This window comes from Condylostylus longicornis, unplaced genomic scaffold, assembly GCF_029603195.1.
Source record: "Condylostylus longicornis isolate FDR11 unplaced genomic scaffold, ASM2960319v2 ptg000038l, whole genome shotgun sequence".
In the NCBI taxonomy this organism is placed as follows: domain Eukaryota; kingdom Metazoa; phylum Arthropoda; class Insecta; order Diptera; family Dolichopodidae; genus Condylostylus; species Condylostylus longicornis.
In genome coordinates this window covers 14,863,214-14,880,359 of record NW_026578007.1, presented here as the reverse complement: position 1 = coordinate 14,880,359, position 17,146 = coordinate 14,863,214, and the positions used below count along the sequence as shown (strand labels likewise).

The 17,146-nt window shown below is 25.3% G+C and overlaps 1 protein-coding gene across 1 annotated transcript; it reads left to right on the top strand.

The window, feature by feature from the left end:
• The first annotated feature begins 6,911 nt into the window (after window positions 1–6,911).
• On the top strand, window positions 6,912–10,301 carry LOC129609286 (G protein-activated inward rectifier potassium channel 3-like). The gene is made up of 7 exons (XM_055521219.1): window positions 6,912–7,176; window positions 7,248–7,362; window positions 7,876–8,282; window positions 8,371–8,521; window positions 9,140–9,329; window positions 9,415–9,645; window positions 9,706–10,301. Exons 1-7 carry the CDS (start codon window positions 7,049–7,051, stop codon window positions 10,083–10,085), a joined length of 1,602 nt encoding a protein of 533 aa, XP_055377194.1. The 5' UTR covers window positions 6,912–7,048; the 3' UTR covers window positions 10,086–10,301.
• Window positions 10,302–17,146: the final 6,845 nt, after the last annotated feature.

Below are 17,146 nucleotides of genomic sequence, written 5' to 3'. Positions count from 1 at the left end.
TTTAAAATATATTGCATAAATTTAGGATAACCTAAAAGAAAATTCAAAAGAAGCATTAGAATAGTAATAGAATTCCACGAGTAAGTTATTTAAGATAAATAAGTATTTTGTTTTTTGTTGATTAAGTATATAATGATTGATGAGGTTCCTTTGTTCCTTTAACATTTCGTGAATTGTCAATGTCTGCCATCAGGGACAGATTTGGTGCTCTGCTTGAGGGGGAATCGGTTCTTCGGTGGAAGGCTACTGAAGGATATCATAATGAGAAATTATTTCTTCCATTTTGCTCAAGGAAGTTCTCTTTAGAGCTTCTTGAGATTGACCGGAATCGGGTTCGACCTGTTACTGGTTTTTTTACTGAACATTGTCCGATGAAATATCACTTGCACAAACTGGGCAAATCGGGATTCCTTTTGTTTAAATTCTGCGATGATGACAAGGATATATATATTCTGTGTATCCATTCTGTTCTGGCTGTCAAGAGGTGCAGATGGTTTGGACGGGGCTTTCTCAGTGTTGTGGAGCTCACGTCAAACTCCCTGAGAGATATCTCCGGGTATTTACTTGGAATCGAGATAGTCTAATTGGTATATGGGAGGGCTACAATAAATTATAGTTGACTGCGGTGGATGGAGGGCAGGAATTTCTTTGCCTTTATTCCCCTCCAACAATCCTCAAATCTAGAATAAAAAGATTGATAATGTAAAAACTATATTATTTGTCAAAGTAAAATGCTGACAAAAGGCAGGCCAAATTATTGTACAACTGGTATTTAAATTGATAAAGATGGAGTTTCAACCTTGTATCAATTCAACTTGACCTTACTGCAAAAACTTTAATTACCATATTCCAATTAGAATATTTCAGTTGGTATCACTGCTTTAAAAAACACCAAATAAGGGAATTTACAATTTATGTAAACTATAAATATCACGAACTTGTCATTTTCATTTAAATTGAATTTGATTTTAGAAAGTGAAACACCTAACCGGAACTATTTCGATTAATTGCAATTATTGTTATAAATCGATTAAATTTTTTTTCAACTGTAAGAATAGAAAAAGTGTAAAATTGAAAATTTTTCAACATGAGCTATATTGAAAGAGAAAGAATGGAATATTGCCTACGTTTTTGGTTAAACAGAAGCTTCATCTCTATGTCTGAAAATTTTGAGTCAAGAATTAAATATTTTCAAAAAGAAATTATCTGGTTTAATCAGATCGAAAAGGAAACTAATAAAGATATATACAAAGATGAAGATAAATCTGAAAAACTTCGTCTTAAAGGTAACATTTTTTATTGTAATGGTGAGTTCTATAAAGCATTGGAATTTTATAATCAGAGTATATGCTTTGCTCCAACATCTTCATTAAATATTATTAAAGCATTTATGAATCGATCACAGGTTATGCTAAAGTTGGAATATTATGATAAATGTTTAAGAAATATTGAAATTATAAAAAATATTAAAGTTGAATTACCAAATGAACTTCTTCAAAGAATGAAATACAAAGAAGAAATTTGTGCTAAAAATTACAAAACAAAAAATGATGATTTTCAATTAAATTTAAAATTATCATATCCAGCTCATCCGGATGTACCAAATTTCATTGATGATTTAGAAATACGAAATACATCGAATAAAGGGCGTGGCATTTTTACTAAAAAAACTTTAAAACCAGGTGATATAATTTTATTTGATGACATTATTTTTGTATTAAATCAATTTCGAGTATATTCATATTGTCAATATTGCCGGAATAATGAGATCTCCTGTTTTATACCATGCCCAAATTGTACTAAAACAATGTATTGTAATGAGGAATGCTTAAAGAAAGATGAAAAAATTCATAAAATTGAATGCCCTATAATTGGAATTTTAAGAAAATATTTACAAGTTGGTTTGTCATTCAAAATAATTATGAAAATTATTGGTGCTTACGACAATGATTTGAAAAAATGTTATGAAAGCATAAAAACATTTAATAGACCTAATGCTTTCAAGGATTATAATCTAAAAAAACTATTTTTAGAGAAGCATGGATCTTTTGGAATTAGTAACTTAAAAATTAAAGGTGAAAATTTCAACAATTGTTTTGATGATGAAATGTTTTGTGCTTTCAGTGTACTAATTGATCATTTTGTTGTAAAGAAAACCTCATTTAAATCAGATTATAAATACGATCAAAATGCATTTTTAAATTTAATGGTCAACTTTTCCAAAATAGTATTATGGAATTCATTTCAAAATGATGGAACCTTGTATATTCAAAATTTTGGAAGTTTTATTAATCATTCTTGTATTCCAAATTGTGCAGTTATAATAACCGATAATAAGTTAAGTGTTCACGTTCTTAAAAATATTAAGAAAAATGAAGAGATTTCCATAAATTATTTGTAAGTTTTTGGAATATAATATTAAATAATATTTTAACAGTAATGAATTTTAAATTTTTGCAGCTTAAATAATATTTATAAATCTGCAAGCGAACGAAAGGAAATGTTATTGATTAATTTTAAATTTTATTGTAAATGTTATGCATGCCTTTATAACTATGATACCAGTACCATCGATCTACTACCGATAAAAAATTCAGATGGTTCGAAATTAATGACAGAAATAGATAATTATTATGATAGTAAAAAGAGTACTCGTAAAGATCTTAAAGATATGATTGATAGATGCTGCAGATTCTTAAAGAAAAATTCTAGAAGAAACAACATTTCAACATATCCAATTGAAAATTTTCTCATTAAATGTTTTAAAATACTTTTCAGAAAACCAAAAACAAAATACCATTTTCGTCGATTAAATTCGCAAAATTGAAAGTAACAATTGAAATTGGTGTTATAATATAATTAATGTTACTACAATCCCGAAGTTTTTACATACATTGCTTATAAATATTTTTAAGCAATTTAAGGGCCTCTTAATATTGTAAACCTACAATGTTTTTCATATAAATAAAGCATATAATATTCTTAGATTAAGTGTATTTTTTATTTCCTTTAATATTTTTTAAAGTTCTTTTATAAAAAATAAAAAGAAAGATTACAACGTACTTAAGACGACATAGTACGCATTTATTTGGGAGAGCACAATAGATCCTATAATTATTTTATTTTTAAGTATAAGTCACTATTATAGCAGCATAATCTAAGATGTACAAGACAAGCAACATATACACAAAAATATTTACTTGGGAATATCACAAATATAAATTTTTGAAGCCACCCTATAATCCAACTTCCACAATTAAAATTTGAAATACTATCAATATAGGTAATATTTAAATTTTATACGAAACGAGTCACAATCTTGGTTAAAGGCAAATTTTTAAAAATAGATTTAGATATAAAACTTTTCATTCATAAAAAAATTTCCATGAAATGAAAATTTGGATTGAAAAACTTTTTGATTGCACTTTTTTTTTTCTTTTATTATAAAATTTAATAATATAGGTTAATATTATTGAATACAATTTACTATTATATTTAAAACGTAGAAAATAATAAGATGACTACAGGTATCCAAATACAAGAAACCATATTTTAATAAAAATTTAAGATATAAAAGTGTAATTTAGGCCAGAAACGTTCATAAGGCGCACTGAATATGGAAAATTAATCTGAAAAGAAAAAAGTTTGAAAACGAAAATAAGTAAAGTTGACCGTGTTAACTTTGTGATACCCGTATAAATGAATAATTTTAAATGCTATTTGTTGTTTGTCAAGTAATCCCGGTTTTTTATTCTTTCGAGTATGTATCTTTCGAAATGGTATGGCAGCTACCACTACATGTCCAAGAATTTCAACTATTTTTATCAAACACAATATAGCCTTAATAATATATTTTCCTTGAGCGCAATTTCAATGCCATAGCTTTTATAATTTTAGCTTTAGATATAGCTAAAATAAATTTTGTAGTTATATAACAGCTACCCAAACTAGTATCTCGATTATACTCAATTTAAATAGAATTCTCGCATTTACCTTAAGAAATCATTTCTGAAAATTTGGTGAGCTTTGTTTAATTAGTTTTTGAGTTATCATTGAGAAGGACGAACGGAGGAACGGACGGAAGGACGGACAGTCGGACAAACATAAGTAAATCGATTCAGAATTCAAAGCTGATCCAAAATATACACTTATGTCTCAGACCATTGTTTCTTAGTGTGACAAACAATAAAGCAAATTTAGTATACACTTCGAATATAACATTCGTATGAGTATGAAAATTCTTCAGAATTTCTTATTCTTACAATTTAAATATTTTCTATAAATTGAAAATGTTTTGAATGAAATTTAAAATGGAATCGACAGCGTAAGCATTATAAGCATATTAGACAAAATGCTAATAATTTTTAGCACTTTTCCAAAAAATTTTTGAAAAAAAGTGCTTATTAGTTTCACTCTGTCCGTCCGTCCGTCCGTCTGTCCGTGTGTTTGTTTACAAAACTTCTACACCCTTGAAGATGGAAAGCTGAAATTTTGTATGGAGATAGATCTTTACTAGAAACTAATTTTCTTAGAACAAAATTTTTATCTATCTCCCCCCCTTTAGAAGTTATACCCACCCGAAAACCTAAAAAATGCCATTTTTTAACTATTTAGTGGAGTGAAACCATAAGCATTTTTCAAATTTTGCAAACGCAGAAAGACATCGGATTGCTTTCCCTAGCGCGGTATACTATAGTTAAAGTTTAAAAAAACAAAATGGCCGTTCAAATTTACCATTTTTTATCTAAAGTCCTTTTTTTCCAAATTTTTGATGTCATTTTCTTCTAGATCCCAGCTTGTACAAGCTTGAAATTTTAGAGGCTTTTAGACACTAATAAATGCTTCATTTCGTTAGAAGAAAGTTTTTTTCCATCTCCACCCCCTCTCAAGTTATCGCCTCTTGAAATTTGTAAAATTTGAATTTTTGATGCCTTATATTTCCGAAACCGGAAGCTTTTTCAAATTTCTATAAACGCAAAAAGCTAACGGTAAATTCCATGACATTAAAAAATATAATTATTTTTCTTAACTCATACAATTAACCCTTAAAGTCTAGCATTATGTTAACCCCACTTTTTATTAATTTTTGCTTTATTTCAAAAACTGCATAAATCTTTCATCCTAACTATATGCCATCCTAGAAATAGTTTCGTATATGAATGAAAATAATTTTTATAGTGTGATAGGTATACATAGACTGTATTTAAAAGCAGTAATTTCACTTGTTGAAGAGAAAAATGCTACAATACAAACCATTGGTTTGACTCAACTTTATTTAAAAAGCAGAAGCTCAACATCATATTAGTACTGCCTCGAAAATATTTAAATTTTTCACTATAATTTTCTTAAATTTGGTAATCCTACTCAATTTTTTTCAATTCACGCAATACAATAATTAATTTAGTCATTTCAAATTATAATATTTATTACATGTGCACTTATAAGTACGACATCGTACAGATTAATATTCTGTACCTATACACATACATTCATAGTGATATTAATGCATCACAATATTATTTAATGTTAATTTTAGATTTTTTTTTTTTTTTGGCCAATCTTCAAAAATATTTATTTATTTTAAATTTTCATAAATTGAAAACATTTTTTATTTGATGTTGAATTCATAATAAAATCACACGAGTATCAGAGTTCTTATGTACATCGATAGCTATTATACGTAATGTAAATAAAATAGTTTCATATTATACTCCATATTACTTTATCATTAAAAAAATATCATTTATTTTATATTAATCTAAATTATAGATAAAAATATTGCTAGCATCAACATTTTTACCGAACGCACTGCATACAATAAGGGAGGTTATGTGATGGCACCAAATTTCACATGTCAAGTTTTCGTTGAAAATGCATTTATCCATTGTAGGGAAGTGTAAATAAACAATTTTTTTAGAGAGATGTCGGTCTATCTGTCAGTCTGTGTTGTTACACGTGTGTCTCATGTTCAGCTGAATCGAATTCGATTTATGTGCTGATCACATTAGATTTTTTTGTATTAAAGATATTAAGAACTGAGAGAGAAGTGAAATTTATATTAAAATAAACATGAAATGTAAAACTAACAATATTAATTTCTTAAGTTTAAGTGAAAATTTGTTTACAAGCTATCGTCCGTTTAGTTGTAATGAATTTACCAAGAGAAATGGCTAGCAATTTTACCTTTTCTCAAATTTTATTTAAGAATTAGCTGATATAAAAAATATCTTTTTTACTTTAATAAAATAAAATCACGCTATAATGTTAATTTAATTAATCACGTTAATTTTATTAATGTTGTATCACAAAATATAATATGGTTATTTTATATGGTTACTCTACATATGAATTTAAATAAGAGTATTCAAATTTTTTGTTATAAATTAAAAGAGATGACTGTTATAATGAGAAATATGCACCATTTATACAAATTTGAAATTAAGCCAAGAGATTTGAGAATTTTGCATATTACAACATTAGACAAAAAATTATTTGTAAATTTATTTGTAAATTGTATATTCTCTCAAATGCATAATTGAAATGAGTATTAAAATAAATTAATAGAGAATATATAGGAAGAGAATAAAAGGAAGGTATTAAGCAATATAATATGCTTTAGGTTTAAAAAGTACCAGTAGTTATTTGACTTCTCCTTTGATAATACTTATACCTTAAAATACGGTCAAAAATTATTCTCTTTTATTTTTTTTTGTTGCAATTAATTAAAAATAAAATTATATTTTAATTACAAGATAATTACCATTAAAATTAATAGATAATGAAAAGGAAGTCATTAAATTTTATTTTTAATATAAAATTATTAATTTAAATTAATAAAACTAAAAATCAATAAGAAAATTAAAAATTAAATTTTGTGGAAAAAAAATTTTTTAATTACGTATTTTGTATATAATACAGTGCTTCTTTGTACATTAAAGAAAATAACATTAATGAAATGATTTTGTAGTTAAAAATAAGATCAAATTAATTATTGTTTGAAAAATAAATTATAAAAATTAATAATAATTATACAAAAAAATATTTTCGGATGACAAAATTTTTGAGTTATATAAGTGAAATGTCAAAGTTGGTTTTTCGACCGACACATTCAAAAGAGAAGGCATGGCATGAAGAATGTCTAAAATATGGTATTTATAATGATACGGACAGTAATAGGTTAGTAATTAGATCACTTAAAAATTTTCTGAAATTTTTTTCATAATTTTATTGTTAATTTTGATTTTAAGATACAAACAAAGACGTTTCTCTTGTCGACGTTTAAGGAAACGTGTTATTTTTAAGCAAGGCGATTGTAATATAGTACAAGGAAATGTAGCAAAACGAAGAAGACGATATTTACAGGTAATATTTAAGATTTAATATTCATAGAAGTTTTATGAAGAATTTCAAATTTCAATTAAAAATTTGGTTTTCTTTTACGTATTTTTACCTTTTCGGTGCTGCTGCGTTCAGTTGACATGAACCCTTGAAATTTTTCAAGTGGTTTAAATGACTTATTAGTTATATAACAATTCCTCGTTTAAACTGTCTAAATTGAACTGCTTCATAAATTTTGCAGCGTAAAAATAAATTGCTTAATTGGATGAAGCAGTTCTTGTCTTAATATTTTGTAAATCATTGCAGTCTTTGAACCTTAAATATTTAACAATAAATAACTGAAATATCTTATGTCTTGTTGATAATTTTTAAAAATTTAATCTATTAATAATATTTGAAAACTGTAATGAGCGATACCTCAATTTACGTATACGCATTTATGTATAACAATATACTGAACTTACCCAATTTATAGCATAAACTATGTTTTGAAGTTTAAATTAAGTGATAATAAAAAATTTTACATTTTCTTTGCAGGATATTTTTACAACACTTGTTGATGCACAATGGCGTTGGACATTATTAATATTTGTTTTAAGTTTTCTTATTTCATGGGCAACATTTGGTATTATCTGGTTTATAATTGCATATAAACATGGTGATATTGAATATATAAGAATGACAAGTTCTACAATAATTAATGAAAATAATGATGATCCTATTCAAGAAATATTTAATGAAACTTTTAAAGTTTGTATAACAGAAATTCATAGCTTTACATCAGCATTTTTATTTTCTGTTGAAACACAACATACAATTGGTTTTGGTAATCGTTATATAACTGAAGAATGTCCTTATGCAATTTTCATAATGTGTTTACAATGTTTAACTGGTGTTATTATACAAGCTTTTATGGTTGGAATTGTTTTTGCTAAATTATCTAGGTTCGTATAATATTATCAAACGTATTGAAAAAATTCGAATTATTGAAATAGTAAAAAATTTTATAACATTTAAAATTTTCTTTTATAGACCTAAGAAACGAGCACAAACACTTTTATTTTCAAGGAATGCTGTTATTTGTCATCGTGATGGTATACCATGTTTAATGTTCAGAGTAGGAGATATGCGTAAAAGTCATATATTAGAAGCTCATGTTAGAGCACAAATTATAAGGAAAAAGGTAAATTTATGATCTTGATGTAGTAAAATAAATTTATACATTAAAGCATGTGGATTTAATGATGAGCGGCGAACTTGTCTTCTATCGACCCAATTTAAAAGCAGAATGCAGAAATCAGATGCTTAAAATCGGACAAATATCCAAAAAATATTAAACGGAATTTTTTTTGAAAGGCTCTTTTAATGTTCAAAAACTAGAATTCAATTAATAAGAATTGGAAGATTAATAAGAATCAAAATTAGATTTTAACATGCACATCAAGCAAGTTTAATTCCAAGGAGAATAGACTTCCTAGAGTTCGGCTCTGGGCGAGGCCAGACTCTTAACGTAGGGGTAAGGGAGAAGACTGGCGGGGTTGATCGAGATATTGAAGTTTGACATCGGGGATTTCGATAGAATTCTTAAAACAACAGGGTGGCTTAAATAGGCCTCTTGCTATAGTACGCTTAATGACGGCCACTTCAATACTGTTTTAAATAAAATAAAGAAATTTATCAACATTTCCAAACAATACACAGACCATACATGCTGATAATATCACCAATTCTATAGAAATTTTACATTATATAAATATTTTTTCAATAATTTCTCATTCAATTCAAAAATTTTGTTTTTTAGATAACAAAAGAAGGAGAAGAGCTTCCATTTTATCAGCAAGAACTTAAAGTTGGATCGGATGGTAATGAACATCGTCTATTATTTATATGGCCAACTATAATTGTACATAAAATTGATCGACACAGTCCACTTTATGCCCTTTCGGCTCAGGATATGCTAAAAGAACGTTTCGAAATAATTGTAATGCTTGGTAAGTTATTTACACTATAATAAAATCTTTTGAGTATTGTTAAAAATTTTAATATTTAAAAAACAAAAAAAAATATAAATTGTAGAAGGTGTTGTTGAATCAACTGGTATGACTACACAAGCACGTAGTAGTTATTTACCATCTGAAATATTATGGGGACATCGTTTTGAATCAGTAGTGAATTTTAAAAAAGAAACCGGAGAATATGAAGTAGATCATATAAAGTTTAATAATACTTATGAAGTAGATACTCCATTATGCAGTTCTAAGCAATTAGATGAAGTAAGAGCTGAAATAAATTCACCAAATGGATTAGGTTTGTACCAATATTAAAATTTATTAAAATATTAAAATAATTTAAAATTTTACTTTTTAGAAAGACTATGTTCAGCAGGTTTATTACCATGTGTATCATCAGCAGCTTCATTGGATCCTGCAAGTGATGATTCAATTGAATCAGTTGGACGTTTAAAAATGCATGAAATTTCATCTACAAATAATTTTAAAATAAGAAAAGGAAGTGTTAAATACTGTAATGAATTAAATGGAATGAATTTAAATGAAATTAGAACTGAACAGTTTGTATTTAACAAAGATAATGAGAATTTTGAAAATAATTCTGTTAAGAATTTTGTTGAATCATCAGTTATGAATTCAGATTCATATCAAATTAATAACAATAGTATTAGAAAAATATCAGGAATACAAAGTGTATCAGTTCAAGAAAATTCACCTTTAGTTGATTCATTCTGTTAACATGTAAAGTAGAGTAATTTTATAAAAATATTATTTGTTTTAGTTAATTATAATGTATGTACTTGGAATATATTGCTCCACATAATTTTAATACTTAATTATTGTTTAAATTAAGATGAAATCACATTTAGTATCAGTCAATATAAATATATGTAAATATTAAATACATATATTAATGCATAATATAAAATAATGGCGTAAGAACTCGCCTCTCTTACTTATGTGGATTCAATAAGGAAAATTAACATTGTAATTTTGTGAGCAAATGTTTTCAAAAATAAAATTTACATAAAGAAATAACATGAATAGTTTAATTAAACAGAGGAACTAGATTCTTGTATTTACTTTCAAATGACTGAAATTTTGAAGATGAATTGGTAAGTGAATTGAGGCTGAATAATAGCATTAAATTGACCAGTTTAATTAAATTGTTCCTGTAATACATGTAAATTGAATAGTTTAATTAAACTGTTCCTGTAATATCTATAAATGCCTTGAAAACATCACAAATAACTCTTAAGCACTAACGCATTAATTGATCTAGTCAATAGGCTGGAAAGTTTTACAGAAAACTTCTTATGTAGGCAATATAAATAGAAAATATTTTGATAATTAAGATTTAGTAACATTGCAATGAAATGATTTTTAATTTATTTGATACTCAACAGGCTTTGAGTTAAGAATTTTAATTTTTCTAATCCAAGGTGATTTCAGTTCGTGAAAAATGTATGAATATGGTTTAATTTCATTATTTTGGGCTTAAGATTTTGATAAAATTTTCTAAATATTTAAAAAATTTTATTCATAAAATTCATCTATAATTCTGGTAGGAGAGAACATGAAAATTTTACAATGGAAGAAAAATTATTCCACAAAACTTTATACAAAAATTTTAAATTTTTAATTAAAAATTACAAAATATTAAAAAATACTTTAGTTTTATTTTTTTAATAAACTTTAAAAATCATCATCCTTATTAAATTTTTATTTTACTATGTATATGTAATGCATAAATGCATTTACAAATTATGTTGTTATACAATCGCATATTTTTTCAATTTTACATTAAAAAAAATTTCTTTTACACTTCAAATAATAAAATCAAAATTTAACATCTTCTTTCAGAATTCAATTTTATTATTTCTGCTCTGTTGAATCTCATATGATTTTTAATTTTCTTTGAGATTATGAAAACTCTCTTTATAGTAAAAATTATTATGATTTCTTGATGTAGTAACAAAAAAACAAAAAAAAAATTTTTTTAATCCTTGATTACACCTATTTAAATTATAATGCACTAATTCGCGTGAAATTTTTTTCATTGAAAATATTTTTGACAGTGAATCATTTGCTAAAATCATAATCTTAATGGAATATTTCTTATATTGTTATAAGACATGGAAACATATAGAGCCAGCGGTAACAAATTGAAGAAATTTTATGAGTGATTTTTCATATTATTTAAAGAAAAATTAGAAAATTTTAAATTTTGCATCACAGATATGTGAATTTTAGAGAATTACAATTAAAATTTTCAAAAAGAATTAGTAATTGTTATACAAATTGTTATACAATTGTTTTAATTTATTTAATAAATAAACGGATTTTTCTTTTGGAGCTTATTCAAACCTTATGAACGTTAATGTATTGAGAATAAGAATTAAAAAAAATGTATAACAGTTAATTAAATTTAAAAATAACATTAAATAATATGTGTTTCCAGTTTCCTAAAATTCTCAACAGACGATTTATTCTTGCAAGTAAACTTGCAATTTAGAATAAATTATTTAACAGAATTGAAAAGTAGCAATAGCAATATAAGAATAATTCTGTTCGATCGAGTAGAAACACTTCAATTTTTAATGATTTAACAGTTTTACTCATTTATATTTTTACATATAAATAAAAATGTTTCTAAACATTGAATTATTTAACAGGAAAAAATTATTGTTGAATATTCAATTTTACAGAAAATAATATACCGCTCAGATACAAATTTACAGACGCCACATAACTACATAATAATACTATCATGTCGTGAATCAACTAAAACAAATAGAAAATGTTTACAAAGTAAAAGCAACAGAAAGTTTGTGTATGTATTGTTATATATATATATTTTATGTAGAAACAAAATTTTTTTTGTATATAAATTACCTTGAAATTTTTAATATAGAAAATTAAATTCATAACACTATAACGACAGGAATTTAACAGTAAAAATTCTTCTTGTTTTGTAATATGTTACTAACCTATCATAATATCTGCAATATTGACCTGTTACCTTGATTCTGCAAAAGAAAGAAAAACATATAAATTATTGTAGCATTATTGTAGCTGTACAGCAATAATAGCTATGTATATATAGAGATTGTTTTAGCGTATAACAAAAATTACGATTTCTATAGTTTAACATAATCCATTCAATGCATCATCAATAAAATTTTAAGAAAATAAAATGAGCGGATAATTTTTTATTTCTTTTAAAAATTTTGGAGGTAAGGTAGGCATTTTTAAATGCAAAAACATTTTAATAAAGAAGAATGTGACTTGAGACTAGAAAAAAATATTATGTGTAGTAAAGATAAATATATATAAAATTGCATATTATTAGGCCTTCATATTTTTCATAATATTTTTATAAGGAATTCAAAGATATTAGCTATTATCTAGATTAGCATTTTAAAAATTACTTTTTTAAAGCTAGTTTACTACAATAACATTTCTGAATCCAAAATCTAATTTAAGATTTTTCAAGAATAATTTGCATTGATAAGATTTTAATAATATTCTGTGTAGAACTCTTTCTTAAAATTTTTTTAACAAACAAAATCTGCGATACCAAAATAACAGGTTTCAGGAATTGGGGGTTGCAAAACTTTATCAATATCAAATAAGTGCTCCAGAATTCTCTCAGGAGAAAAGTTTAATTATACAAAAGTGAAAATTTAATCACTTGAATAAAAATTTTCATATTTCAGCTGCAAAATTTACCAGAGCTCTTAAAACTTTTTATAGGTCTGAAATTTTTTTCCCTCTTTTGATTGGAACTATAGATTTACAATCGTTTAATAAAACATTCTTTTTTCATCCCTCTTCGGTCCTGGTAGGTGCATGATATTGTAGATAACCATGAACCAGTTCTTTAAGTCATTGAGTTTACTAAGTAGGTGATAAGCCTGCCGTACTTATAAAACCTTAAACTTCTTATATAATCTAATATGAGCACAAGTACATTAAATTAAAGCTTTATATATATAAATTAAAGGCATAATGAGCATCAAATTTACGTCAACTATAAATGCCAATCAGTCAAAAAGTCTGCAATTCTCCTATCTATAGCTATTAATTATTTCTCTACATTCGTTGCAATGATTTTCTTGTTGACGCATTACAAAGTGCAATAATGATTTGCTTTAAAATAAAAAACACAACACAAAATTCTCTTTCAATTTGTTATTCATTCAATTAATCCTTTTTTCCATAAAATTTTTTTGAAGTATGACGCCCTTAAATTACATACTTATACTTTTAACAAATTTTCAAAAGAAAATGAATTCAATTATAGAGCTACAATTTTTTTTTAGTTTTCGAATTGTTAACTTTTAATATTTTGTTGAAAAAAAAATAATATGAAAATAAAAATTATGGAGTTTATTAACCTTCTTTATTACAGTTTGATGAATTTTTCTTTATTCTATGAATTCAGTTTTTATCACAAAAATTAAATTTTAATCCTTGTCGAATGAGAGAAAAACTGAAAACAATATTGCTTTTATATTATAGTTTTTCGCAAAATTTTCACAATTCTTTTGGAAGTAATTTATGGAAGGAGGATTGATTGCAATTAAATGTTAGGAACAAGCAATAAAATCCTTGTCCTGAAAGTTCATAAACTTTTATATATGGTAAAGATTAAATTTTAATGGGCATATTTCTACTAGTAGATGCTTGGCGGGTAAGGCTCTAAATGTATTTTTCACAATATTCGATATTGTTGTGTTTTTAAAATTGTGCGATTCTTGCTCACAAATCATTCAAATTCAGACTCTAAAATCGCAGCTTATTATGAAATTAAGGCAAGAAATAAGTGCTTTTACGTTTAAATCGTCATCCTAACTCTTTTTTTCTATTAAAACCCTTATTTAAACCGGACACAGTCTAACAACTAATATTTTTATAAATGTCATACTTTCATTAAATTTCTACATCCTGCGTAAGATACGGAATTCCAAATTTATCAGAAATTTATCACAAAACAATGAAATGAATGCAACTCTAATAAATTCTAAGACAATCGCTTCTCTATAAAATCAACACTTAAACTAAATATTTTCGAAAATTCATTAATCTTTATGCTCGACTATAATATTTCCTTCTATATATAACGAATGCAATGTTTAACTGCTAACAATGCGTTAAAAATAAATAATTATATACGAAACTATGAAATTATGTAAAGAACTATATAAACTGCATATTGTGAGGAAAAAGAATCATGGAAGTTGAAAAGCCTTCACATTGATATTTTTGTAAGTTCATAATAATATATACTTGTATTACAAAACAATGAATAGTTGCTTTTGCAATTATTTTGACAAAATCATAATTTTGAATTGAAATAATCCGGTATTTTTTAGAGGAAAGGAATCAGATGTTGAGAATTTTTATGCATAAAATTAAAATTCGAATTGAGATGAAAGGAATTCTTTTTTTTTTCTATTTAAGAAATAAAAAATGTGTAAATGTAAAATTATAAAGGATTAAGGGAATTTGAAATATTTTTGATAATATCATAAATGAAACCTCTTTAGTGGAAAGAAAGCGATTTATTATTTTTAGAGCTGAGGCAGACATGGAATTTTTAGTTTTGTAATTACTGCTGTGTTGCATGTACATCTAAGCAATTAAAATATTGCGTCAATTCAAATCGATTTCGTTAACTAGAAATTGCAATCAGTTAGTAAGTGATTACAAACTATTTGATTGCTTAATTGCATCCAACCATACATTTGCATGTGTGCGCACCGCATTGAATATAAAAATTGCATATCTGCCTGAGCAAGGAAAATATAATGAATAAGGTTTGTTACAAGTTTTACCACAGTTTGTTCATATAAACAGCAGCAATAACTAAAACAACTCTATAGTTTTGTATAAATGTTCCAAGACTTTCAAGTTTCCAACACTAGAGTATAAGTTCCAAGGCTCTAATTTGGTGTAAACATTTCAAAATTTTTTTGATCCAGTTATTTTCGTCAACTATTTAAAAATTTTATTTTTCATTCTTCAATTTGTAATTAGAAGACCGTATGCTGTTTATACATGAAATTTGTTTAATTTTCAAAAAACTTTTACATTTTAATTTCCATGATGAAGTTGACAATAAGTATTTGAGCTAATCGATGAATGATTTCATTTAAAATAATCAATAATGTTAGTAAGTATTACTTAAGACCGTAAGTATTGATCCTTAATTCTGTAACTTAAATCCGTAAGTGTTTAAAGCTTATTTATATTCTTTCAAACGCATTATAACCTCCACGTTTATCTAAATGAACCTCAGAATATATGAGAATATATAAATACCACACGCTTTACGTATTTTCCATTATAAAATCAATGAAATTACAAAATTATTTTTAAGAATATTTAAAATTATTAAAATATATTAACATTGTGTTTGAGTATGTAACAATATCATAATTTCCATTAATTTAATAGCTAATTATTCTTAAAATATTTATATTTATATTTTTGTATAGATATTTTTTTTTTATTATTTTAAAAGCACTTAAATTTTTATGTAGATTTTGATCTTAAACAAAATGTTATTATCGAAATCATAATATTTTACTTTTCGGAATAAACTATTCAAAAATATTTTCATATTGTATAAACTTTTCATGCTTTTTCCATTATTACTTTTTATTGTTGCCATATACACCCGTTTTATGTTTTAAAAAAATTTGGACGAAATATTCTAATCCTCATAAAATTATTATGAATTTAGAACGCACTTACAAATTTTGACCAAATTTTTATAGACCGTATGGCATACAATAAAAAATGTTACGGGATGACATTAAATTTCGCATTAATTACGAGTCTTCAACAAAAATGTGGAATTGACTACAAATAAAGTAGGATATTTTCGGAGTAAATGTCTGTCAGTCTATGTGTGCACTTATTTGTTTTAATTTCGACTCAACCAATTTTGATGACCGGTTTTAATTTTTAATCATCTATATAAGAAATTATAAAACGAATTTTTCGAAAATATAGGAAAATAATTAACCATAATAATATTCTTTACAACCACAATATTCTTACTAACTGACGAAATTTTCGGAGAAATCGTACTATATATAAAATTAACCTCTATTATCAACCAAATTTTTATAGCTGTCTTAGATTTTGTAAAATAAGATTGTGCAACTAGAAAATAAACTTTACTATAATTTGTACTACCGTGAGTATAAGATTAAACTGTACTTAGATTATACTTAGTTAAGAACACAAAGAACGTAAGTTTAATCCAATCCGTATATCAAAAACTTTTTATAATTAATTTAATATCTGACATTTTACTAACAAAAATTTGATCATTTGAATCCATAATATTCGATTAATTTTAGAAAATTTTTACACTCTCGTTATACATACATAGGTTACTCATAATTTATTATACTCTTTTTGCTATTAAGAGGCAGCAAAAAAGCATTCATAAGAAAGAGGGTGAAAAGGAAAATGCAAAAGAGCGAAATATATTGTTCGTGAGCTTAACTGTAAAGTTAATTGAAATTATAAAATATTTTTGAGCAGAAAATCAGTGATCAAATTTTCGAGCTCAAAAATCTTCTCTTTTGTATTAAAACTAAAATTATAGAGAATCGTTAAAGAACAAGACTAATTACATATTTGAAATATTAAATGTAATTTTATTGATAAAACAATTAATTAATTAATTGAGTTTATAAATTTTGGTAAGTTTGGTATTTAAATTAATTTATAAATTTCAAGATTATTAAATTAATCAAAATTTTGTAGTTTTAATGTTA

Coding starts and splice junctions, on each gene's coding strand:
- LOC129609286 (XM_055521219.1), top strand. CDS start 7,049: ATGACAAAATTTTTGAGTTATATAAGTGAAATGTCAAAGTTGGTTTTT. Junction 7,363..7,875: donor GAAGAAGACGATATTTACAG/GTAATATTTAAG, acceptor TTTTCTTTGCAG/GATATTTTTACAACACTTGT. Junction 8,283..8,370: donor GTTTTTGCTAAATTATCTAG/GTTCGTATAATA, acceptor TTTCTTTTATAG/ACCTAAGAAACGAGCACAAA.